The 23378-nt window shown below is 50.2% G+C and overlaps 7 protein-coding genes across 7 annotated transcripts; 2 read left to right on the top strand and 5 right to left on the bottom strand.

The window, feature by feature from the left end:
* Positions 1-42: 42 nt before the first annotated feature.
* ATEG_07075 (uncharacterized protein) lies at positions 43-768 on the bottom strand (the record flags this gene model as incomplete). Its single annotated transcript, XM_001209761.1, has 1 exon — positions 43-768. One exon carries the CDS (start codon positions 766-768, stop codon positions 43-45), a length of 726 nt encoding a protein of 241 aa, XP_001209761.1.
* A 928-nt stretch (positions 769-1696) lies between these two features.
* Positions 1697-2515, bottom strand: ATEG_07074 (uncharacterized protein; the record flags this gene model as incomplete). The annotated part of the gene is made up of 1 exon (XM_001209760.1): positions 1697-2515. One exon carries the CDS (start codon positions 2513-2515, stop codon positions 1697-1699), a length of 819 nt encoding a protein of 272 aa, XP_001209760.1.
* Positions 2516-3146: 631 nt separating this feature from the next.
* ATEG_07073 (uncharacterized protein) lies at positions 3147-5982 on the bottom strand (the record flags this gene model as incomplete). The annotated part of the gene is made up of 7 exons (XM_001209759.1): positions 3147-3424; positions 3477-3827; positions 4068-4554; positions 4634-4769; positions 4805-5437; positions 5590-5760; positions 5813-5982. The coding sequence occupies 7 exons, from the start codon at positions 5980-5982 to the stop codon at positions 3147-3149; spliced, it is 2226 nt and encodes a 741-aa protein (XP_001209759.1).
* Positions 5983-7353: 1371 nt separating this feature from the next.
* ATEG_07072 (uncharacterized protein) lies at positions 7354-11420 on the top strand (the record flags this gene model as incomplete). Its single annotated transcript, XM_001209758.1, has 8 exons — positions 7354-7690; positions 7886-9004; positions 9060-9316; positions 9406-9674; positions 9742-9959; positions 10024-10568; positions 10723-10980; positions 11040-11420. The coding sequence occupies 8 exons, from the start codon at positions 7354-7356 to the stop codon at positions 11418-11420; spliced, it is 3384 nt and encodes a 1127-aa protein (XP_001209758.1).
* Positions 11421-13053: 1633 nt separating this feature from the next.
* ATEG_07071 (uncharacterized protein) lies at positions 13054-16685 on the bottom strand (the record flags this gene model as incomplete). The annotated part of the gene is made up of 4 exons (XM_001209757.1): positions 13054-13778; positions 13840-16329; positions 16399-16565; positions 16648-16685. 4 exons carry the CDS (start codon positions 16683-16685, stop codon positions 13054-13056), a joined length of 3420 nt encoding a protein of 1139 aa, XP_001209757.1.
* Positions 16686-18636: 1951 nt separating this feature from the next.
* Positions 18637-19893, bottom strand: ATEG_07070 (uncharacterized protein; the record flags this gene model as incomplete). Its single annotated transcript, XM_001209756.1, has 3 exons — positions 18637-18680; positions 18894-19491; positions 19546-19893. The coding sequence occupies 3 exons, from the start codon at positions 19891-19893 to the stop codon at positions 18637-18639; spliced, it is 990 nt and encodes a 329-aa protein (XP_001209756.1).
* Positions 19894-21050: 1157 nt separating this feature from the next.
* Positions 21051-22983, top strand: ATEG_07069 (uncharacterized protein; the record flags this gene model as incomplete). Its single annotated transcript, XM_001209755.1, has 4 exons — positions 21051-21061; positions 21232-21844; positions 21884-22919; positions 22979-22983. The coding sequence occupies 4 exons, from the start codon at positions 21051-21053 to the stop codon at positions 22981-22983; spliced, it is 1665 nt and encodes a 554-aa protein (XP_001209755.1).
* Positions 22984-23378: the final 395 nt, after the last annotated feature.

Genomic DNA, 23378 nt, shown 5'->3' with positions numbered 1-23378 from the left:
AGGTGAGAAGACTGTAATCATTTGGGTCCACGTATGCCGCAATTAATCTCCAGGGGATGGCTTTGGTGGCAGAAAGATCACATCAGAGAGCGGTAACCCCATGGCCAGCCTTGGATGCTCCGTGCAGAGGATAATGCAGCCTTGCTCACTTTGAGGCAGAGACTCCGTCAATGGTGGTGCATCACCACTGCCTTGGGTCCACGTGTCCGTAACATCAACATAATCGGAGGCGATCAGGTATGCTCCTGCCTTCTTTTGCGAGAGATAATTATTCACCCTGGCTTTGGCTTCTGTTAGCTTTACATTATAGAGTCCCCGGATGTTTGCAACATCCATGAAGCATCGTCCACCCATTTCATGTGTGGAATCAGGCATCCAGGAAGTCGAGTTTTCAGAGTCTTGTGCTCCCGCATGACATGCCAGTTCAAGGGAGCTCTGAGTACTTGCGAATATCCGACCACAGGTCGCGATCCTGGCGGGTCCTGCTTGGTGTGTGGTCAAGAGCTCCAGTTTGTTGACCGTATGGTTTCCTGGCTTGACGTCCGAATACGTCAAATAAGATGGGACGCACCAGTAATGCTTCTCGGCTGGAACCATGGTCAGCATGCGAAAAAACACCTTCTCCAATGATGCCTCTCCAATATCCCACCAGAGCTTTAGCGCCAGGTAGCCGAGTTTCTGCAACACCTGCTTGTGCTTTCTATGTCTCCTCCTTCGAATCATTGCCTTCCACTCCCGTTTTTCTCGTGATTTGAACTTGAATGCCATATCGTTTAAGGATTAACGACAGGGAATCTTCGTCTTTAGAGTTCCGTGTCGCGGATTTGAAGATACCCCCTGTGATCTGAACACCTTCGCCGCAGCAATGCAGAACAACTGCCACAATAGTTGCATCAAAGCTCCAAATGACAGCAGATATTAGTCGGGCATTACCCTGCAGCCCATCCGTCATTGTTATGGCCACGGTAGCCTTTCCGGTACCTGGATGACCGTATAGCCAAAGTATGTTGGATTCTTCCTGCGCGCCAGCGTTGTGGTTACCCGGTCAGCTCTTTAGCTCAGGTGTTTCCAGGATCCAGCTGCATGTGCCGGACGCCTGGTCTCCTTTTCGTCTGTTCAGGTCGTTCTTGTCGTCCGCTGGGTCTGAGAGGAACAAACCACGTAAACATTCCATCTTCTCAGCTGTGGACGTAAAACCTGACTATTAATTAGCCTGGCGAGTTCTAGTATGATAGAGGGCAGCATACTTTGTGTAGATGCCTTATTGACCGTGGACGGAACTATAGACAACAATAACTTTGCGTAGGCTGCCGCAGTAAGCGCTGCATATCCCTGCCAGTTTTTCTGTTTGTGAGTATCACAATAGTCAGATATTCCCCTTATGACGATCGATGGGAGTTCGTCCATCAGCTCCGCCGCCTCCATTTCGAAGCAGAGGATGACGAGTTCTTGTGCAATATGTTGATGGGCATTACCAGCAAAAGTTGTTTCTTTCAACTAACGAGAATCTCTGACGATGTCGTCTATGAACATGTATCTTAGAAGTTGACACTGATTCCGAACCAAATGTGTCTAAAGAATGGACGTACCTTAGTGTGCTATTCTGAGAGGCATGTTTCTTCTACAAATGAGACGGCCAACCTATCATTATGTACATTCTTGAGTACTTCACTCAATAGGCCACCTGGGCATGGCTCTATCGCCGATCAAGCACATTGGAGATATAGTAACAAATCTCAGGAGGACGCTCATATACTCTTTCCCACTCATCATCATCACCCATCCTTTCATACCCTTGCAGCCCTGCGTCACATAAAGCAACCTTCATCCACCCAACATCCTTTACAGTGCACCCTTCGACAGGATCATAACTATCGTCCAGTATGTCCTCAGGCCGATCTAGGTCTTCAAAGTCTTCCGGCATGTAATCGTCAATAGACTCAGGTTTCCACCACCCCTTCAGCATATTAACATATGCATATTTATTAAGACAGTCGTCAATTGGTGCCTGAAGGACACTTTGCAAGGACTCTTGATCCACAAAAAGGCAGTACCGATAACGCGCCACTCGAATATTCCAGTAGCGAATCAAATCCGGCGATCCACCGTCTTCCTGGATAGCAGTAACGGCCCATTTCTGGAAATGCTCACGGATGGTCGCCGTGCTCGCGCCTTCGAAAAGGGCTCGATCCTCGAAGACAGTCGTCTGAAAGCTATCGAGCATGTCTAGACCATTATAGCACTGGAGCGCGTCGGAGACATGCCATCGGTATCGACGTAAAAACTCGGCCCAGTCCGAGTCGTTTTGATAGGTGCATCGATAGATAGGGAAGCCCCAGGTGTGCAGGCCAGCCTCTTTTAGGGCTTTCTCGATGCGATCAGCAGTGTTAGCGCGAGAGTCTCTATGAGGAGTACGCTTAGACGGATTCCGCGGTAAATTGCGTTTGGATTGTAGTCTCGCCAGCGCCGCTAATGCTTTTTCGTGGGAGCTTGCTGAGTGGTCTGACGAAGCCATTTGGACTTGATATTTCGGTGCAAAAAGTCGGGAAGATTTGAGTGGGGGGCGTATGGTCTTTCTTGCTAGGGAAATCCCACCTTGCCAAGGGGAACGGATCTGTGTTCTCAGAATATTTGCAGTCGCAGAGAACATTGTTCGTGGGAGATGGCAGGAGAGAGGAGAAAACGTCGACTGTTTTGTATGATGGGTATTATTGGACTTCTTGCTGCGGCTACCTTAGTAAGCCGGCCATCCTACTTAGTACCTACCTAGCCTGTACCTGAACGTACTTATAAGTACTGGGGAGGTACCAGGTAGTAACCGGAATCTACCTAGGTACCTACGACGAAACCCAGAATCGAGTAGAGTACCGTCAGGTACCTTATGATGGTCACCTTGCGCTCACTCGTATTAGCGAAAATGCCTTCTCTGTATACCCTCTTAATCGTGTACACCTCTACAGCGCTTTTTGAAAAATAAACTACCATCATCATATGATAAGGACGCGCGAGATCAGCGGAGCAGGTGATTCTGTTTCAAACAGCAAGGCTAACTAGATATGGTAATTGGGAAGTCTATGAATATATTGAAGCAGAACAGGCTCCCGCTATTTTCTATCGCATATCGAATCCTATCTACCTAGTAGATATCAGGAGGATACACCAACGCAAACAGCAGTACCGACTTCAAGTGTCTGACAATCGTCTCCGATGGCTGGGTTCCACTTGTACAACTGTTCAAATGTAATGCCATAGGCTGTCTCAATCTTTGCACAAGAATCACCTGCGACAACATTGTAATGCTCCTTGCAGTTGGAAGCAATCCCGGTTTGAGTGGGCGCAATAGTAGCCGTAGCCGTGGTCGAAGAGTACGGGCCCTCCACACAATAGGCCCATCCCAACCAGAGGTTAGTACATGTACTTCCAACTGTGGATCATTAGTCAAGGAGGAAAAACATGGTATGCTTCCGAAAACATACCAGAGGGGTTCCAAGCGTAGAACTCAGCAAAAGTGATGTCATAGTCGCTCTCGATAGAGGGGCAATCATCGCCTTTCTGGACCGTGTGAAACTTGCGACACCCTGCAACAACGCCAGTTTGTGTTCCCTCCGTTGAGATAGTGGTGCGACTGGCGGATCCTGTCACGGTGGTACTCGGGGCAAGAGTTGCGGCAGCGGTTTTTGTCCCAATGCAGACTGCACGTGTAGCAGTCTCGTCAAGGTTGGCGAAAAGGGCCGTGTCGCAGTCCCCTGTAAGCCATGGATTGAATGCAAGGAGTTCCGCCTTGGTAATGTTGTAGTCATCCATAAAAGTACTGCAACTGTATTCATCTACATTCTGTTTAGCAGTTGAACAAAAGGTACATGTTGGAGACCCAGCCCTGACGGGTTACGAGCATAGTTACCTTCAGCATCGTATCCTGCGACAATGCCAAAGCAGTCACAGTTGGAGACCGTGTCAGGCTCTGTAGCATTAATGGGCCAACAGAGGCTGATACCGAACGATTGTGATGATTCTACTTCAGTTAGAGGGAGAGCAAAGGAAGTAAGGGAGGCTTATTTGGTACACACGCGAGCTGTTCTGGTACTGTAGAACACAGTAGCTGTGAGACTGATCAAGAACGCAGGTGCTGACGTTCCGTTCAAGGCTCGGGTTCCAGGCAAAAAATTCGTCAGTTGTGATGCCATATGACCAAGCAAGGAAACGGCATGGCTTGGTCCAATTCGAAGCATCTTCATACATGTAACAATCTGGAATAGTCCCCGGGGCAGTTGGAAGGACGGGATCAGTGTTGTATACAAACCCAGGATCTCTAGTACTTGTCGGAATAGCGGTGTTGACAGATGGAAGACTGACCGGAGTCACCCTGATAGGTAATACTCCAGATATTGTGTAGTTGGGATACGATGTGATAGATCCCACAGGTTTAACACAATATGCCGCGCCGAGCTCTAGGTTGGAGCAGTTTGCATCGATCTCAGGATTGAGAAAGTAGAAATCAGCCAACGAAATGGCCTGTGCAATTGTCACGCTGTTACACGCATCTCCCTCCACTACCTTTTGTGAGGTTCAGTTTCAGCAGACGAGTCGTTGTAAAGCAAGCCCCTAAAGTGACTGAAGGGGATGATTAACATACCGTATACCACTGGCTACAATTTCTGTTACTCCCCTCCAACGCATTGGTTGGGGCCGGCATAACCCCTGTACTTCCAGCGCCAGAGGTCACTGTTGGAGTGGAATCTGCTGTGTGGTTGAGGTAACCTCCTGGAGGACTGATAGCCAAAATAGTCAGACTTGAAGCTCATACCTGAAAGCACCCTCCAGAGAGAAGAGAGATCGGTCATACCTAATGCAGACCTCATACCCATGGAAAAGAACAGAGTTCCCGCAGAGGGAATTGAAATTTGGGTTCCAGGCCAAGAACTGTGGCAGAGTGATGTCACCATATCTAGCGACAACATCGTTGCAGGTGTCATATGCCTTCCAAGTGTAGATCTCACATTGCGGTGGAATGCAAAGAGTACGGTTTACAGCATTGGCAAAACTCTCACAATAAAGGTCCAAATTGTTTGCCTCTATAAGAGCGTACGTAGACACATTGTGCGCTTTGGCCACGGAGTTGCAGTCATCGCCAGATTGCACTGTATACGATCCCACACAGTTTTGCATTGCAGTACTCGTGGGTGTCGCGGAAGTCGAAATTGCGGTGGTTGTCTTGTTCAGTGCGTAGGCTGTTGGCGTAGTATAGCTATAACCAGTTGCGTTGCAACTAGAGGTCAATGCTTGAAAGTTAGACTCTAGACCTGCATCATAGCCTAAGGGGTTGCTAAGCTGCAAAGCCAGGACCCCAAGCCAGCAATCAGAGCACCGGCTTGTAGCATTCATGATCGATGTGCCGTTGACCCACGAGAAGAACTGCGGTTCACAAAACGTTCCAGATCTAACATTTAGGGCGTGTCAGTGAAACCGGTATTACTTGAACAATTCATGGAGAATAATGGCTCACCTATCCTTGAAGCAGGACACTTCATATGTGAATAAATAACTATCTGCAATGAAAGTGGCTATGGATAATCAGTCATGTTGGCGTACTCGTGGAGACTCATGGGCCTTTCCTCACCTGGGTAAGCGACATTTTCAACCACAATCACATCTGTATCCGATGTACAAGCGGCAGCAATCACAGCCCGGGCAGTTTTCAATGAATTCTGGCAATCTGCCACACAAAGTTCATCCACTTCATCTTCACTCAGGAGAGGATTCCTGAGTTAAATCAGTGTCTAAGCTGTGAGAGAGTGATCTGAAATGAGCTTACCCAAGGGCCCATATAGCCAGAGCCGGTGGACAAGTGACATCGGTAGCCAAGGCCTTTTTGCAGGTGTCACTGAGACCTGGGTAGTCGACAAACATCTGTGTCCCTGAAAGTTGCTGGGCATGTATTTGTCCCATCATCAAGGCCATCAGACCGAACCATTGCACTCGCATGTTGTCTCTCATGCGAACTGGCGCAAATCAACCTATACTACACGAGTGCGGCGTTTGGGAGGTGCGGCGGAGAGTATGAGCGAAGAAAATTTTTATCAGAGGGTAAGGTAAGGATATTCTGTGGCCTCCTCAACTACTAGTTATCAATAATGAGTCCCATCCGAAGACACAACACATCCGTCCGCTGTAGTCTCACGCTCAGGGGATACTGTGAATCATGTTACTATGGAGTTAGTCGTCCAGTGCTTGTGAGCGTAGTCCGTAAGTGGGCCCTCTTGTCTTAAGCGTTTGGGATTTTCTCTCACAAGCTAGGGAATTCGGGCAAGATCCGACTTTCCACCGATCATGGATCCACCTAAAACGATGCTTTCCGGATACTCCGGCGCGATATAGACCCAGTTACTAAGCTTTTTTGAGCCTCGGCCATTTTTAGGGCGATATAGCGTGTAGACAAACCCTACGTTGTGGAAATGAAGTGTGAGTCTTTCGAGGACTAGTTCGTCAAACCCCTGGATAACCCCCGTCCATGGGATCTTTAGTGCATCATTTAGATTGCCTACAGGGACCAGAACGTTACATCTAAGATCTACTCCGTAATACTACCAACGCGCTATCATCTCTACGAACGCCCAGGTTTCAGACCTCACCAATGACAATAGCTAATCAAAGGCCATTGAAAACTCTACAGCTTCCTGCAAGTCTGGTATGATCGAGTGCTGAGCTCCATTAGCTCGCCAAGGATTATGATCACACGGTTGAACCAAGACATCATTCCTATTACTAGCAGTATAGCATACCTAGGTACCCAGTACTTGTCTCCGTTTGATACGCCTATTTAGGTAGATTGGGCATGGCCGCTTCTTCATAAATGGACGTAGGGCAATTCGTCTATACCGCAGCAGCTGGTTGAGAGATCATTCATACCTACGGAGTGGAGTCGCCGCAAATAACTGTCAAACTAGGCACCATAAAACCGTCTCAGATCGTTACGGCTTACTTTAGTCGGACAAGCACCTACCTACCGTATAGCAAGAATAGCGAAAGGAAATATCCCAAGCGATGCGTGGGGCAACACATATTCGGCCCCCATGCTAAAGGCGCTAAGAGGCAATAGTAATTTTATACAGCATTCATACTTCAAGTTTGCCTCTGATTTTTCAGTTCCGACAGGAGGCAGAATCCTTACTATTGAGCATTATCTGAAACTCGAAATAGACCGCGTTTCTCACTGTGAGGGTCCGTCATTTTGCTTCCTTCCTTCTTTCTCATATACCTAAATCTTTCTTTGCCTTTTGCCAGTCCAATTCTCATACTTTTATCCAGTGATACACCAGGCACATGGTCACCCTGTGAGTTGTTATTCGTTCTGCAATGGCTACTGATCAGCCTGAACTACGCACTCGAGGGCGATCCTTTTGGGGACAGGCAACTTTGCTTGGAAGTCTGCTAAGCGTCCTATGTGTTTTATCATGGCCTCTAATCACCAAGGAGTTGAGCTTTTCCCTTCATGATAAGACCTCGACCGTCATCTCGCCAGGAGTAACGACGCCGCTCCTTCGTCGAGACGAGTATGCATGCAACGCCAACAAACCTTGTAAAAACGGTGCTTGCTGTGGCACTGGTGGCTATTGTGGTTTTGGTCCTACATACTGTGGCGCTGGTTGTCTATCCAACTGCAATGCCACCGCAGAGTGTGGAGAGTTTGCAAGTGAGCCTGGAAAGACCTGCCCGCTGAACACGTGCTGCAGTCAATATGGATTTGTAAGTGGCCTTCTGTCATGTTTGAAGTTCAATAATACTAAAAACGCTTCTTATAGTGCGGTACTACTGAGGAATTTTGCGGAAGTGAGGCCTCCATTCTCTGTTTTGATTGCATATGAATCATGGCACTAACGGGTAATAGAAAAATGCCAAAGCAACTGTGTACTGAACCCGATGCCACCTGTGGGAACTGCTTCGACAAGCATTCTGCAGAGAAAAGTGATTGGGTATTATGAGGCTTGGATGGCTCGCAAGAGCTGTCACAAGATGACTCCAACAGATCTACCTTTGGATGCCCTGACTCATGTCAACTTTGCATTTGCATCTATCGATCCATCAACCTATCAAGTCGTCACAATGGACTCTGAAACTCCGGCTAGCCTTTTTAAAGAGACCACAAACATCAAGTCCATCAAGCAAGATCTGTCTGTGTATGTCAGCATCGGTGGCTGGACTTTCTCGGACAATAATACTGCTACTCAGCCATTATTTGGGGAGATTGCTGCATCTGAGTCCAAGAGGAGGACATTCGCTCAAAATACCGTGCACTTTATGCAACAGTATGGCTTTGATGGTGTCGATATTGACTGGGAGTATCCCGGAGCAGGAGACAGAGGCGGCAAGCCCGAAGACACAGAAAACTATGTCTTATTGCTTAAGACCATGCGCGAAGTATTCGATAAAAGTGGAGGTGATTATGGGCTGACATTCACCGCCCCATCTTCTTATTGGTATCTTCGCTGGTTTGACCTCGAGAAAATGGTCAAATACGTGAATTGGATTAATGTTATGACCTACGATCTTCATGGGGTATGGGATGCGGAAAACCCAATTGGTAGCATCGTTCAAGGCCATACTAACCTTACTGAAATCAAAACTGCTCTTGAGCTGTTTTGGAGGGTCGACATTAATCCCTCGAAGCTTGTGTTGGGATTCGGTTTCTACGGCCGTTCATTTACTCTTTCCGATCCTGAATGCAGTAAGCCTGGATGTCCCTTTAAGGGGGCCTCAGACCCAGGACCTTGCTCCAACACTGGTGGCATGCTAGGATACTATGAGATTATGAGTATTCTAGACGGCGCATCTGGTAAGAAACGAGCGAAGATCACCCCCACCCATGACAAAGACGCCGCGGTGAACTATTTTATATTTGATGATGACCAGTGGGTGTCTTATGACGACAAGACGACCTTCAAGCAGAAAGTTGACTGGGCAGACACTATTGGCATGGGAGGGGCAATGATTTGGGCATCTGATCTTGGTAAGTTATGAAGTTCTATATACATGTTGCTCCTCTGTTTGACTGTTTCACTTAGACGACGACAAATACTCTGCTCACGCTGGGCTGACGGGCAAAAAAATCATATCTACCGCTGACCTTCAGACTATCAACAAAGCAATTTCAAATCCCGAGTCTGTGATAGACGATCTGTCCGCATTTGATGGCCAGAAATGTTTCAAGTATGATGGAAAGTGTGTCAATCTCAATGATAACGAAGCAATGTCGAGGGCTTGCGGCGCAGGTAACACTGTGGTTGGATGGGATGATGCTGGTTGTGGAACGTCTAAATGTGTAGGTTGCAATCATACCTATACGCCGCATTCCACTGCGAGTCAGCGTATCTTTGGGCGGCCATGATTACATCCAACTGACGAGTATAGCACTGCGGAAAACCTATCTGTTGCCCCACGAAGAAAGCGCCTAAAAACTGCATGTGGCGCGGTGACAATACTGGGACCCCAGGGGTCAGCTCTGACTGCAGCGGTCAGTGTCAGGCTGGTGAAATCAATATCAATGGCATTCGGTCTTCATGGGGCGGAGGCCCTCAGAATGATGGTGACACTGATAAGTGTGGTCGTGGATACAAGATATTCTGCTGTCCTGATCCAGACTACAATACGGCCAAATCCCAATGTTCCTATGCAGATTGGTAGGCTGCTCATGTTTTATGCCATGTCCTTTCACCTCGCAGAAAGGCTAACGAGGATCATATATAGCGGGCAAGACTGCCCAGCTGGCAAGATATCCGTTTTGACCAAGTACGACAACTGCTGGCGGCAAGGACAAAAATACTGCTGCCCTATCGACACAGAACTCAAGAGCTGTCATTGGCGTGGCGGCGGTGGTGGTTCTGACTGTGCCAATGCGAAATGCAATGCAACGGAGGTTCAAATTGACCTTGCAACATATGGAGATAAGTCGAAGGCGTGTGACTGTATGCGCCGCGTTTCAGTTTCCTTATAGAAGGTACCATTCCTTGCTAATGATCTGATTACCAGGGGGTCGTAGCAAAGCCGCATGCTGTACTATTACGAAGGCACCTGTGCGTAAGGCGACTTGCAGTACCAACCTATGCAGTCTCATGGACGAGTTCTGCCTTGATGATGGCGGCGAAAGACATTTCGACAAGAGACAGGGTTTGTCAAGTGCCCAGTCTCACCGATCCAGTCACTCCCATGGACATAGCCACTCTCATCTCCATCACAGGGGAGCAGCAGCATCCCAAGACCTCATTGTGGTGGAACCAGAGGAAACAGATCTTACCAAACGTGGTGCCTCGTCAATAAAGGAAATAACCATGGAAGGCTACAGGATCACCGTCAGATTCGCCGGGTGGCCTCCAATTAGTGAATTATTCAAAACTAAGAAGGGCAAGGCTCTCTCGCGAACGGCCTACAGCATAGCGTCGGGACCTTGTAGTGGACGGTCTTGCAGGGTATACGACCTATCTGCGAACCCGACTCCTAAAGAGCTGAAAGGACTTGAAACAGAGCACCCTTGGGATGTCAGTCAGAATCCTTTCAACCTTACTGTCCGAGCAAAGGTACTTCATTGCTTACTCTCTATAGAAAATCCTTCTGGCCACATTCGTCGAGCACATGGCACGTAGGCAGCTTCCGTCTGGGGCAGACACGTCACATCTACCAAGAATCCCGGTCTCTTTCCTGGCTAATGAATTCAATCAAGTCAACCAAGAGCTAGCTAGGCGGCCAGCTGTGGGAGTGGGAGGGGGAGCGGCACCCGCGACCCTTGGCCTCCGTCTTGCCGAAGCTTTCGGTTCTACAAGGAATCGATACCCCTTCCTGCCTACTTGGAAGCAGCTCAATCTTGCCAAGGGACGGGCGCTGAGGCTCGAAAGTCCCGTCAGCATCGAAAGTATTCGCACATCAGTGAGGAGAGCACTACAATCCGATACCAATGAGGATGTTGACGCTTTATTTTCGAAGATTCAAATGGTAATGGCCTTCCAGTTCGTGCATTCCGTCTCAGGGGAGAAAAATCTGACAATGTATAGGGATTGGCCGCCTTTCAGTATATGCAAGAGCCCGGATACCATGCTCGCTTCAGCAATGTCCATCAGGAAATGTACAGACAGTTATACTACGGAGAGCAAGCCTGGGGCCAAGACGGTCTTCAGGACTGGTGGGAAGCCTGGTCAGCGGACCATCTTGAGCAGGTAGCAAGGATGGCTCAAGATTGGGCCAGCGACGCGCTTGGTGAAGTGTGGTCAGGATATGTTCAAGCCCGGATTGCTGGTCGGCATTTGCAGACTTACGACTCGGTGACTCAGCAGCTTCTGGAATGGGAAGATGAGATTGCCAAGTTATATGTTCCGAAGCCTGCCAGTGTCCGGTTTCGCAACCCGGACAACGGTGAGGGCCCAAGCAATTCTTAAGCCCAAAGCTTCAGTCTGTAGCTAGCATAGAAAGTCCCTATAGAGACCTCGATATTCCATCTATACTCACATGCCTCAAGGGGCCCCAACACTTAATACTCCAATGGTGTTGCCAAAACACTCTCGTACATACGACATATACCGGGTGGTTTAAGGCAGACCTATGAGCACTCTGTTTGGCGTTTGTTAGCCCCAGCCCAAACCTGTTGCCACGTCGCACTGGTAAGCACTACTTAACCACCTAAGAAACCCCCCCACCCCCCGGGTCTGGTCAATGGTGGCATCTACTCGGTACATATTACTCACACCTATATCTGCACAGGGAAGGTCGAGTCTTCCGCTTGCATACTATCGGAGAGATCTTTTCTAGTTTATACAGAATGCAAAGTCGGTTACGCCCAAACCACTGAGGAGGTGAAACATGGACTACAGCACTGGGCCTAAGCCCTGATTTCTAGGCACAAACAAGCTAACCGGGTGGCCCCCACGACTCTAATGCATCCGACTCCACGCCTGATTTCCGACACTTTCCGCCTTTTTGGATTATCTTTGATCCTACGAACTGGCGGGCTGTTGGGAAAGATTCTACGAGCTGCCCTCGAACCTGTTGTCCTCCATGTCGTTGGATATCTCGAAGGACAGGTTGTCCGGTGGCATCCCGGACCAGGCAACATCGACCTTGAATATACAACTCCTGCTCATCTTGACGGGTACTTTCATTGGGCTGATCCTAGTGAGTCGTTGTAATTCCACAAGAACAAGCATCTAACCTAATATTTCAAGGTTATATATGTTGATGGAGTGGTTAATGCAGCGCACGCCGCGGCCCAAAGACCAGCTGCAGTGCAATCATTACCTCTACGACGGCGGCTCCGAGGTCTCCCAATCTTTCTCCTTCATCGGTTGCTGAAATTCTCTATCCTCTCTGTGTTTCCGATACGGGGCTCTGATGTAGCGGGATGTTTCCTCTTGAACATGGCCGCCGAGGTACTACTTTCAAACTTGAAAGTAGCTAACATACACGCCGCTATTACCCCAAACTCAAGCATTCCATGCACACGCTATATCTTCAGCGGGACTACATGGTCGAAATGCCTCCAGGTCACGCTACTATACAGCGTAGCCTCCAGTATAGGCTTTTACCTCCCCGTCATGCTTGTTCGGTTATTAGGGGTCTGGGGTGGGGACTACGGAGTCTCTGAAGGCGTACAATGTGCCATTGTGCTCTCTACAGTTGTGATCCTATACTTTGGCGCGGTTGTCCCTGCGTATGCTACTTTTATTCGAGTAGCTGCCTCTGCGGTGGGAGACTCACCCCAAGTCCCTGATATCAAGAGATCATGGCAGAGCTTCCCTTGGTCTGCTAGATTTCAGTTCTGCAAAATACTTGCAGAGGTCCTTGTCGTGGAGATTGGTGTCTCGATCGTGCTCTACGCATTCGTCCTATTGCTTGTTCATCCCGCACTACATGATGACGTTGCGCAATTTTTTGTCAAATATTCGGGATAATACATCATAACTCACCCATCTCCTCAAAGGCGACAATGACCGAAGGAAGTAAAAGTCCTCATAAATTTTGAACGATAGTACCTAATAGCTACTTAACTATATACTGCCCAATCATACGCGTCGACTATTTCCACACCCATTCAATAACATACATAAACGCCTCCCCAAGATACCCCGTAAGCAGCAGCCCCTGCGCATACTCCATAAGTTCATTATCAGGTAAATCCAACGACCGGAACCGCTCCTGCTCTCCGTTACCCCCACGCACAGCAACCCGCTTGTCGATAACCGCCTTCAGCATCTCTTTGCCCGGCGTGACAAGCACATACCGCGCGTGCGGCTGCGCGACCTCACCTGGCACATAGCAGACTGCCTCCTGTCTCTCGGGTGACAGCCACTGCACGCCAGCGCCATGAGGATACGCCATCGACGAAGGCGAAGACCGACTCCCGCTTCCACTCGGTGATGTGGGAGCATTACTTGTCGTCAGGTTTGACGAGCACGGCGCCTTGAACTCCAGTGGCGGATTGTCAACCGTGGCATACTGGATGTCCGAGTCGAGCGAGAAGAGAATGATGGTGTTGGCTTCGGAGTTCAGCTTCATGCGGAAGGTCGTGAAGTTCCGCGGGTCCAGGTAGAACGTGTAGCTGGCGGTGACCTGCACGCCACGCGAGCTGTTGAACCGCCGGATCTTGGAGACGGCCTGTTCGCGCGCCGACGCGGGACATTTTGGCTTGACGGCCAGCGACTTGGACTCGCGCAGGGACACGGAAGGAATGCAAGAGGGGAAGTGTGTTGTGAGGTTGGTTTTGTGGCAAAGATCGCTGCAGAAGCGGAAAATCTTGCAGGCTGTTCATCGCGTGTTCAGGTTAGATGCATTAGATTGAGAGGGAAGTTATGGCGGACTTACTATTGCAGAGGACGGTCGTGGCCTGGTCACAGTTCTCGCAGGGACCAGGAGCACTCAGACCCCATTCTTTGCGCTCTGCGGCGAGGATATCGCGGCGCCGGTTGAGTTCGGTAATGCGTTTCTCGGCATAGCCGATTCGTTTGCGCGAATGGTGATCTTCTGGCGTGCGGTGGGCCATGTTGACGAGCTGCTTGTAGGCAAGAATGGCCTTGTCGACGGAGTCGAGATGCTCGCGTGATACACAAAGTGCGCTCAGTGCGTCGAACGTCTCCGGGGCTTCCGGTCCCTTGACAGCCAGGAAGTCCTCAACAAGAGCCTCGAAGAGCTCAGCGGCATCGCGGTTCAGTCCGGCGTCCATGTAAGACCGGCCCAACCTGTGGATCACACGGAGGCCATCTGGGTCGCGGGCCCGCTGATACTGATCGAGGATGTCCTGGATCTCGGGAGGAAAGTCGAAGTTATCGGAACTCTGCAGATAACGGACGACGGCATCTCGAGTGACCGGGCTGGTGATACCGAAGAAAGTACGGCACTGGGGGATCGTGCGTGCGCAGATGGTGCGGGACTCCTTCTCGAGCCCGAGCTTCTGGTACAAAAGAGAAAGCTGGTTCATCGCGTTGAGCGTGGTTGCATTTTGCATTCCGAAGACGGTGTCAAGTGCTGGGACGGCCTTCTCCAGTAGCAGAAGTGCGGACTCCAGATCACCGAGCAGGACTTTCAAAGAAGCAAGATCCTGCATGCTGCTGAGAGTCTCGGGCGCGTTGTGACCTAGCGTCTTCAGTCGTCCTGCGAATGAGCGTTCGTACAGCGCGGCTGCTTCGGTGGCGTAGCCGTCCTTCTCACAAAGAGCACCGAGATCGTGGAGGACCGCGTAGTTCTTGGGGCTGTCTCGACCGAGCGTGCGTTTGTAAAGTCCTAGAGCCTCGAGATAGCACGCCTCGGACTCGGCTGGCATGTCGAGGTTACGGTATGCTTGACCCAGCGAATGGAGCATAGCAGCTCGAGAGAGCCTATCAAGATCGAGAGCTGGGTTGCTGTCCAGGATCCTCAGAGCATCATGATACTCGACAACCGCTGCCCTACAGTTACCGTGTTTCAATGCCGACTCTGCCCGCAGTCGCGTATTGACCGTGCGTGACCAGATAGTAGCTGCGAGCGCTTCCTCCTTCAGCTGGAGAAAGAGCTGGGCCACCTCGTCAAGGCTGAGGATGCGTTGGCGCCCAGACGCATCGTGTACCACTACACCCCCGGAGAGATATTGCATGTGCACGAATATGTTTTGACTGCTGCGTAGGAGGGCAACATACTCGGCATCGTTCACCCCAGTCGGGCTCGCACTTGCTTCTCTCCGTGGCTCGACCGGTTGCGGCGTCTCGTCAATCGAAGTTCTGACACTGTCAAGCGCAGCCGCCCTGCTTTCGCTCCTGGTATACTTGCCAACCAAGGAAAATCGTATGGTGTTGGCTCGTTTGATGAGCTTCTTGCCCCGGTTAGACGCAGACCGTGAGCGCGATACCCCCTTTGTCTTGCGGCCGAATATCTTCTGCAAGAAGGATTGTCTGCGCGATGGTGTGGTCCTCCCTCGGGCGTTTCCACTCTCATCTGAATCACCGTCCAAATCCATCATCTCTCCTCTGTGCTGTTCATCCTCGCAGAACTCAAAGGGCGACCGTTTTCCATCGCAGATGAACGAATCGTTGGCGACACTCGATATGAAGCTCGCATTTGACGGCAAGGTCTGCGTTTCGGCTGCGGTGCTGTCGATCGGCTGATAGATGCCATTCGGAGCGTGCACCCTCTCCAAGTCATAGAGGCCAGCGAAACTAACCGCGACCAGCTCGTCCTCATCGCCCTGCGAGAACTTTCGGAAAGACCAGGAATCGCGGATCTTGCGAGCCTTCTTCACAAACGACGGTTGCTCCAGTCCGTTTCCCATAGTGGGCAATTTCGAACCTAGGGCGCCCTTTTGCGTGACGCTGGGGCTTCGACTGTGGCACGGGCTCGCCATCTCTTTCTGGGTGTCTCGAAAACTGGCGTCGTCGCGCGGATCGTTCAACACCGGTTCGTACGAGATGTTGCATTTTCCACCACAGTTCTTGCAGTCGACGAACGAGGGGCCATCCCGCGGTCTTTCCACTCGCTCACCATCCCCTCCAATGGCAAAATGGCGCTCGCAGTGGTTGCAGAAGAATCGTAGCGACGGGGAGCTAAGCGGTATGAGCCGTTTCTCCATACGATATCCTTTCGTGATCAACCGGTCCCGCATCATGACATATACCGCAATTGCCGCGCCGGCGCAATATTTGGACAGATAATGTTGCTTCAGTTCGCTCGAGGAAGAATAGACCGCGTCGCAGTCGGGACATCGCACGTCCACTGAGCCCAGGGTGGCCCCGTCGTCATCTCGGAACGGAGGGAACAGACGTAGCGCTTCTTGAAAGTTCTCAACACCAGCTGACGACTCCTTCGAATCTGGAGAGCCCCCCATCGCTGTGGGATTAGCTTGTTATTCGCCCGACCGCACCGCGTATACATGGTAGGTGATCCGGGACAGCGTACCAGGCGTAGGTCTACCAGCCAACGACAACAGAACATCGGAAGCTCGTAGCACGCGCGTCTTCGTGCCTAATCGGTTGGATGTGCCGCTTGGAGAGTCGCCTAGCAGGATTTCCTTTTCGAACTCGCGTCTGGCCTCTGACTGCAGCTGTGATTGATCGCCGACATGTCTACATGGAGTATATGCATAATCAACATGCTATTCTTTGCCGCGTGTACCACTGTACATGGCATTGGACATGAAATACTCACCGTTCCGACGACGGCGATGTGTAGTGACCGTACTCCATGTTCAACACGGGAAAGGGAGGCACATAGACAAGACAAAGAAAGGGCAAAGGAGAGGAAAAGAAACAAGGCCAGAAAGGGAGAGACACAAGCGGCAGCCCTCAATGGTCCACAACCCTGAGAGTACAATAGAAGGCTCCCGGAAGAGAAACGAAAGCAGGTCAGAGCTGGAGGCCCGGGTGAGGCATCATTTTCAATGAACTGTCCGGACGCATATGCGGGTCAACGGCGGAGGATTCTAGGAGTCCCAATCATCCATCGACATGGACCGAAGCAGTAAACGGCGTTCCCGCATACTTTTCCTGTTTCAAGGAGGGCAATATAGGAGTGGCCTGTTGCTCTGTTGCTTCATCCCTCGCGTGGCCCATGTGGGGGATAGTTCGGGGTTGAACGCCAGCGAGCGCTTGGGCGTGTTTCGCTGCTTCATCGTTCCTTTCTCTTCATTCAGCCAATGGAGCTGGAGATCGGGTGGTGTTCTCCTTTTTTTTCTCCCTTGAACGCGCTTCACTAGACCTTTTGCCCCTTGCGTCGTCGGAAGTGTGGTGGATAGAGGAAGAAAACAGTCCATCCGCGTTACGGATCGCGTTCGCCGCGTTGGTGCTGCATCTGTTGCGTGAGTTCGAGCCTATCCTATTTTATTTTTTCTTGCTTTTGCTTCTCGCGTCGATGTGTGTGCTTCCAGTCTTCGATTGTACAAACGTTTCTTCTGGTTTGTGTTGGCTCGGGTGGCGTGGCCACCTGTCAGATTTCCGACGATCATCGCGTGTACTTGCAGACCGAAGTGACGGATCACACGGCCTCAAGGGAGTCCTCAATAATTGACTGGCCCATGCTAGAGTCCAGACAATAGTCCTCCCCGCGAGGGACGGGCTCATTGCAGCGTTGAGCGTGGTCTTGCGTGGTCCGCTGCCCAGCCGAGAAAACGCCCTTTACTTGTTCGGGTATGGCAAATTAGCAATCGACAGTGTGGAACACGCGAAGAACACCGAGGGATCTACTCCGAACTAATCTTCACGAAAGCATAGGCCAATGCTAAGATCTGGGTGGGTGATGGTGGGTACATCCAGTGGATGATCAGCAGTCGATGATCAAGTCGCGCCAAGAAGTTCGAGCGTTGATATCGCCAAAGGAGAAAAAATTATTGAGCCCACCAAGATTGCTAGTCTGGAGTTTAAAGCCATCGCTCTCGACACCTCTATAGATTCCTTCCCATATCGTCAGCAAGGCGTCAGAGAACAAGTCGTAAACACCTGTTCAACCCATAGAAGGAACAGAGTTCACAGTATACCAACTCATCTTGACCCTGCCGTCGCTCATGACGCGCGACAGAAGCAAAACACCATGGACACGTAGACCCGGCTCGAGACAACTCCAGATGGACATACTCCATGTAATGTACGATCGGAGCTAGAAAGCTCGCGCTGGAGGCCCTTGCGGACAATGTTTAAACGTAGGGGCACTCCATTGCCTGATCGAAGCGTCGGCATGGAGATAACGAAGACTGGAAATGCAAATAGTGATAAAGACTGGGTAAAGGCCGGGGTTTTCGGGACCCATTTACTGGGATCCCTGATATTTGTATGCGGCTCATTCTCTCCTTGAGCGTCACCATTCACAGTAGGATTGTAGATACAACCATACATAGACCACAAATGACATTTACTGATTTATTGCATATATATAAAGTGTTCAGGGACAACACACCGTCACAGCCTGTCAGAGGCTACTGTACACAAAGTTGATGCTATTCTGGTCAGAAACACCTCTTCTATTGTGTCGATCTTTTTCGCCCTCTTGAAGAACAAACTCACCATAGGAGATTTTGTCGGACTGCAACTATCTGATTGACCGTTGGTTTTTCAGTGCACGCCAGGCTGCTTAACTAGAATATGCATTTCTGTTTTGTGAATTCGGTCGTCAAGCAACTGTGGGTCAGCCCCGGGAAGACATTCATTATGCCCCATTCTCAGGATCAAAGTCTGTGCCTTTAGCAACAGCTAACCTCGCAAAATCAAGTTTCTGTTCGACGGATCTAAGTCGATTGTGGATGGCCCTGCGCAGAGTTAGCTATTACCTCTATGGTCTCATCGTCGCCGTACATTTGAGCTTTAAGGATATTTGTCAGTTTTTGGTCAACTGAAAGCTGTCAGTGCGAGGTGTCATAAGGATGGAGCCTCAAGTTTCTGTACATTGGGTGGCGGGTATCTGACCTTTTCGTAGCTCGTGCACAAGTTGACCCGCCCAAATGGGCGTGGTGTCGACGCGCTGTGGCCGTAAGACAAGTAGCAACTCCCTGGCATAGGCTGCCGCAGCCAATGCAGCGTATTTATGCCACTCGTCGTATCGATGAGTGTCGCAATAGCCACAGATCCCTCGAATCACCAGAGGCGGAAGATTGTTCATTAGACCCGCAGCCTCATTCTCAAAACATAATACGTTCAGCTCTGGGTCTGTTGCATATGCATCGCGCACGACGGCGTTCTCGAGAATACAATTTCCCGACGCAATGGTACCATAATGGACATGCATAGCACGACCATTCTGGCGCCTCGAGCGCTTGACCATCTTGCGAGGATCGCATTGATTGCAATCCTCTTCTCCAACATGGTGGTAATCGGTCTGGTAGAGTCGGTCATCGTCTGGCTTTTTGTAATCCTCCATATCGTCCATGCGCGCAAGATGCTCGGCAAGTCGATCGGGCAGTCGTTTGTCGTTGTGACGTCTTTTCATCTCCGGTAGCACCCCCAGCAGTTTCTCCGGTGGAGCGTTCAGTTGGCCTGTCCGTTGGAAGCGACCATTCTGTAATTTCTTCCCAAAATCATATTGTATCACTCCCCCGAATCCGTCAGCTGGTTGGCTTACGACAACATCTCCGAGTCTGATATCATTCTGGGGAGTGGGTGCTCCGCCGCCAATACCGACCATCAACGCAAAACGTAGTCTTGTAAACGTTCGAACCATATCACGGGCCACACGAGCGGCTGAACTCTCCCCATAACGACCGGGAGGAAGGCAAACGATCACTACCCGGTGTTTCGCGATGCGGCCAAAGACGTACGTATTGTCATCTTTATCATCGATTGTTTCAGGCCCAGGAAGTTCTTCGTCAAGCATGCGGCATGCACATAGGTATTCCTCTTCGAGGGCGCAGATCCATCCTACTGTGTAGTCTTCAGGAGAGCCCGGGAACCCCCGTTCTACTTGCTCCATGGTAGGTTACAGGAGAGCATGTAGGAAGACCGTTGGTTGGTGGGGAGAATGGAGTAGAATGAATATTATCAGCACACATGGAGGAAAACACCGCAAGGCAGGTGTGATTCAAAGGAGGGGGAAATGTTCTTCGGCGCTTAGCCAGCTTTTGGAGTGGAAAAAGTCCCAATGTGTTAGTCTGACAACCAAAAATGACCGTGTACGTGGTTTGACACAAGTCGAGGCCCTGCAGCGCTAAGCGCGACCCCGGCGCGTAAGGCCGGAGGAGTTGGTTACTTGGTATTTCCATCGTTGAATTGATCGTGCCTGCAAGGTGAGAGGGATGAAGCTCAAGAAGAGAGGGTGAATTGCATTTTTAACCCAGTAAAGGTCGTGGAGACGTTGGATGACTTCAGGTATATACTCCGTATGGAAGCGCGCCAGTCCTCAAGAGGCAACTTCAGAGCCTAAGGCTACAACAGATGGAATCCGTGTCTGTTTAGTGCACTAAGACGCCGCCCTCCTCTAGATACTCCAGAGCACGAGACCCAGCCTCGCCCTATCTATTCTCTACCTTCTTGATTTCTCCCATTCATCCTCTCTACCCCCTCTACCTTGCGCTCGTTGACGACCTATATAATCTCCCCTTTCGCCATGCAAAAAGACGAGAGAACGACCACCCCTCAAGATCCTGACTAGTAGTGATAGAGATCCTCGAGTGGAATGGACAAGGGTAGTTAACCATAATTAGATCTTTGAAACTCTTCGGAATGGTCATAGCCGAACGACATCCAATGTCGATTCTTCCACAACCGCTAAGAGATACCAAGATGAATATGACCGAATAACGCCATAGAGGAGCCAACAACTGAAACATAGCGCAGAGCCCAGTGTGATCACCCGTGCATTAGCGCGAGGCTGTGTCAAAGTCTCCCATATTAGAAACCCGGAGACGCATGCTCACCTCGTGGGCCGAATCGAACGTGACCGAAATTTGGTGACGTTGCCAGCAGCTTGGAGGGTCCCTGCCAATTTGGACACAACACTGACCTTGACGGCGAATACAAAACCACCTCCCTTATCCATCCGGCTTTTCACCTGCCGTTGCTTCTCCTACGTCCTAAGGACCTCGCCCATACCAGACCGGAAAGCAAGGTTCAGAGCAAAAAAGGAATGTGATGGACAGGAAGTGAGAGGGGACCGAGAATCCCTCAAGCGAAGCAGTGCGCTCTTCTTCCCTTCACTAACACAAAGGGAGCGTAAAACCCTACAAGATGTGCCAGGTATACTGACAATTCTTTGACGACTAGGAGCCGAGTTCGAAGACGAAGAGTCAACAGATGATATCTCTGAATACAGTGGATTCGACGACTCTGAGGAAGAAGAATGGTGGAAGGAAGATAAGCGTGAAGACCTGGATCGTGAACGGGACATTGAAGAGCACGAGTACATCACCTCCGGTGATACGCCACAAACGGTGAAAATTCGGCTCTTTTTGACCAATGAGTACGATGAGGAAATGGGCGAATCTAGATGGATGACAAATTTTGTCGCTGAATGCACCTGCGACGGCGTCGTTGTCGCCACTGCTTTGGCTCGGTATATTAGTCGAGAGGGCATCCGCTCCGAATTCTGGGAAAAGATGGAAGAGCCCAGCGAGGAAACATGCGATGTGGCTTTCCATGTCTTTGATCGATATGGAACAGTCAGGGCCAAGTACAAGGACCATCCAGTGCAAAGAGGAACTGGAGTATGGGGAAATGAGCTTGACCATGGCCCTCTTTTCCTGATCGAAAGACTTCATGTCACAGAACCGAATCTGCGCCGGAAAGGTCTGGGGCAGAAAACAGTGTCTTTACTTCTGAACAAAGCCCGGCTGTTCTGCCTAAACAACAAGCCAGATGGCAAATATGCGGATCGTTCCTACGGTTCTCATAAGGCTTTTGAGCTAGCATGGACTCTGCATGCTCTAGTTAGTCCCGGAGTACTAACAGCTGATATCGAACCACAGTTAGTGGGCAAGTCTGCAGAAGAACGCTTGGCGATACGGACTCGAATTCGTTCCAGTGCTATTCACTTTTGGCGATCGTGTGGGTTTCGCCGAATCGGAGCATCCCGGTGTTTCGCATTTTCGTTTGACCTCCAGCATCAGTCTCGCGCCATTGCGGCGGCTTCTGATTTCGACCCGCGTATAAGCCATGCTGAAGATCTTGAGAACGAAGAACTCGAAGTCATCTACGAAGCAGATCGATTTTCTGGGGCAAAGAAAAAGAAAATGGAGAAAATGGAAAGACTTCGTGACGCGTTGCCGCTGCATCATGCAGCCCTTACTCTGATGGACGAAGAGCTCAAAACTTTTTTCGCCACTCATGCGGACGACGAGATTGGCTGGGACCGAGTTACGAACTCTGAAGCTACGCTTCTACATATAACAGCTTGCGAGCTCAAGCCCCTGAGTACACAGTGGCTACTCGACAATGTCCACAACGCCAACCGCTGGAAGACGGCCCGTAATATTGACGGGTACACTCCGCTCGAAGCGTTACATGAGACTTTAGAGACAATACGCACGCGAAAGGAGTACGGCTTACTCCGGATCTTGCACATATCAGACTGTTTTGAAGGGTACCCTGACGCCGCAGTGTTCTGTCTCTCGTTGCTGATTGGGAAGGAAGTTTTGGGGTTGAATAGAGCACACCTCCGCTACGGATGTACATGCGGAGGGTGTGTTGGAGGATTCCTATCCCCCCGAATGAGGTTCTCTTTGATCATTCAAGGCGAGGTTACGTTTGACCTTGCGCCGTATAGAATTGATGATGGCGGCTTATGGATAATGTTTCACGGATTCAGGCTCGAGCATCTCGATCTCGAGGTGCGAGAGAACCTCAAAACCAACAAGTCTCTACGAAAAGGCTTTGTGAATATGTTCCAAATTGCCGTGGAGTGTCTTAAGGCGGGAAAAGTTCCCACCGCACAGAATCTCGAATGGTTCCGTGACAACCAGAGCGAGTGGCCACCTCATACCAAGAACTACCTGCGACGCGCTGGTACGCAGATGGGCTCTCGGGCAGTGCTCCGTTACATGTTCGACAGGGCTAAGAAAGAGGATGAGAAAGCAGGTACCGAGGATAGTCAACTCGTATCGAAGGAGGAATGGTCGCGCCTACCAACTTGCAGAAACGATCATGAGTTTGAATTTGTTGCCAGGGCTTGTGGCTACGCCGCAGATGATGTCATTTCGTTCCCATGCTAGTAGATCAAATTATATACTTGCAGACTCCGGCCTGGCCGCCTCATTGAGGAGAATAGCTTGGGTGGTAGAACAACAGGTATGCCAAAACGATGGACGACTGTCAGTGTGCTGGTGGGCTGGTTACAATTAGAAAGGTGGCTGTTTCTGGCTTCCAAAGAGGTAGACAAGATGGTCATAGTCCACGATAAAATGTCCCTTGAATAAATGTAGAATCCCAGAGAATATAGCGATTCATATATAACTAGAATCTACA

Source organism: Aspergillus terreus, genomic scaffold (assembly GCF_000149615.1).
Source record: "Aspergillus terreus NIH2624 scaffold_10 genomic scaffold, whole genome shotgun sequence".
In the NCBI taxonomy this organism is placed as follows: domain Eukaryota; kingdom Fungi; phylum Ascomycota; class Eurotiomycetes; order Eurotiales; family Aspergillaceae; genus Aspergillus; species Aspergillus terreus.
This window is presented reverse-complemented; position numbering and strand designations above follow the sequence as displayed.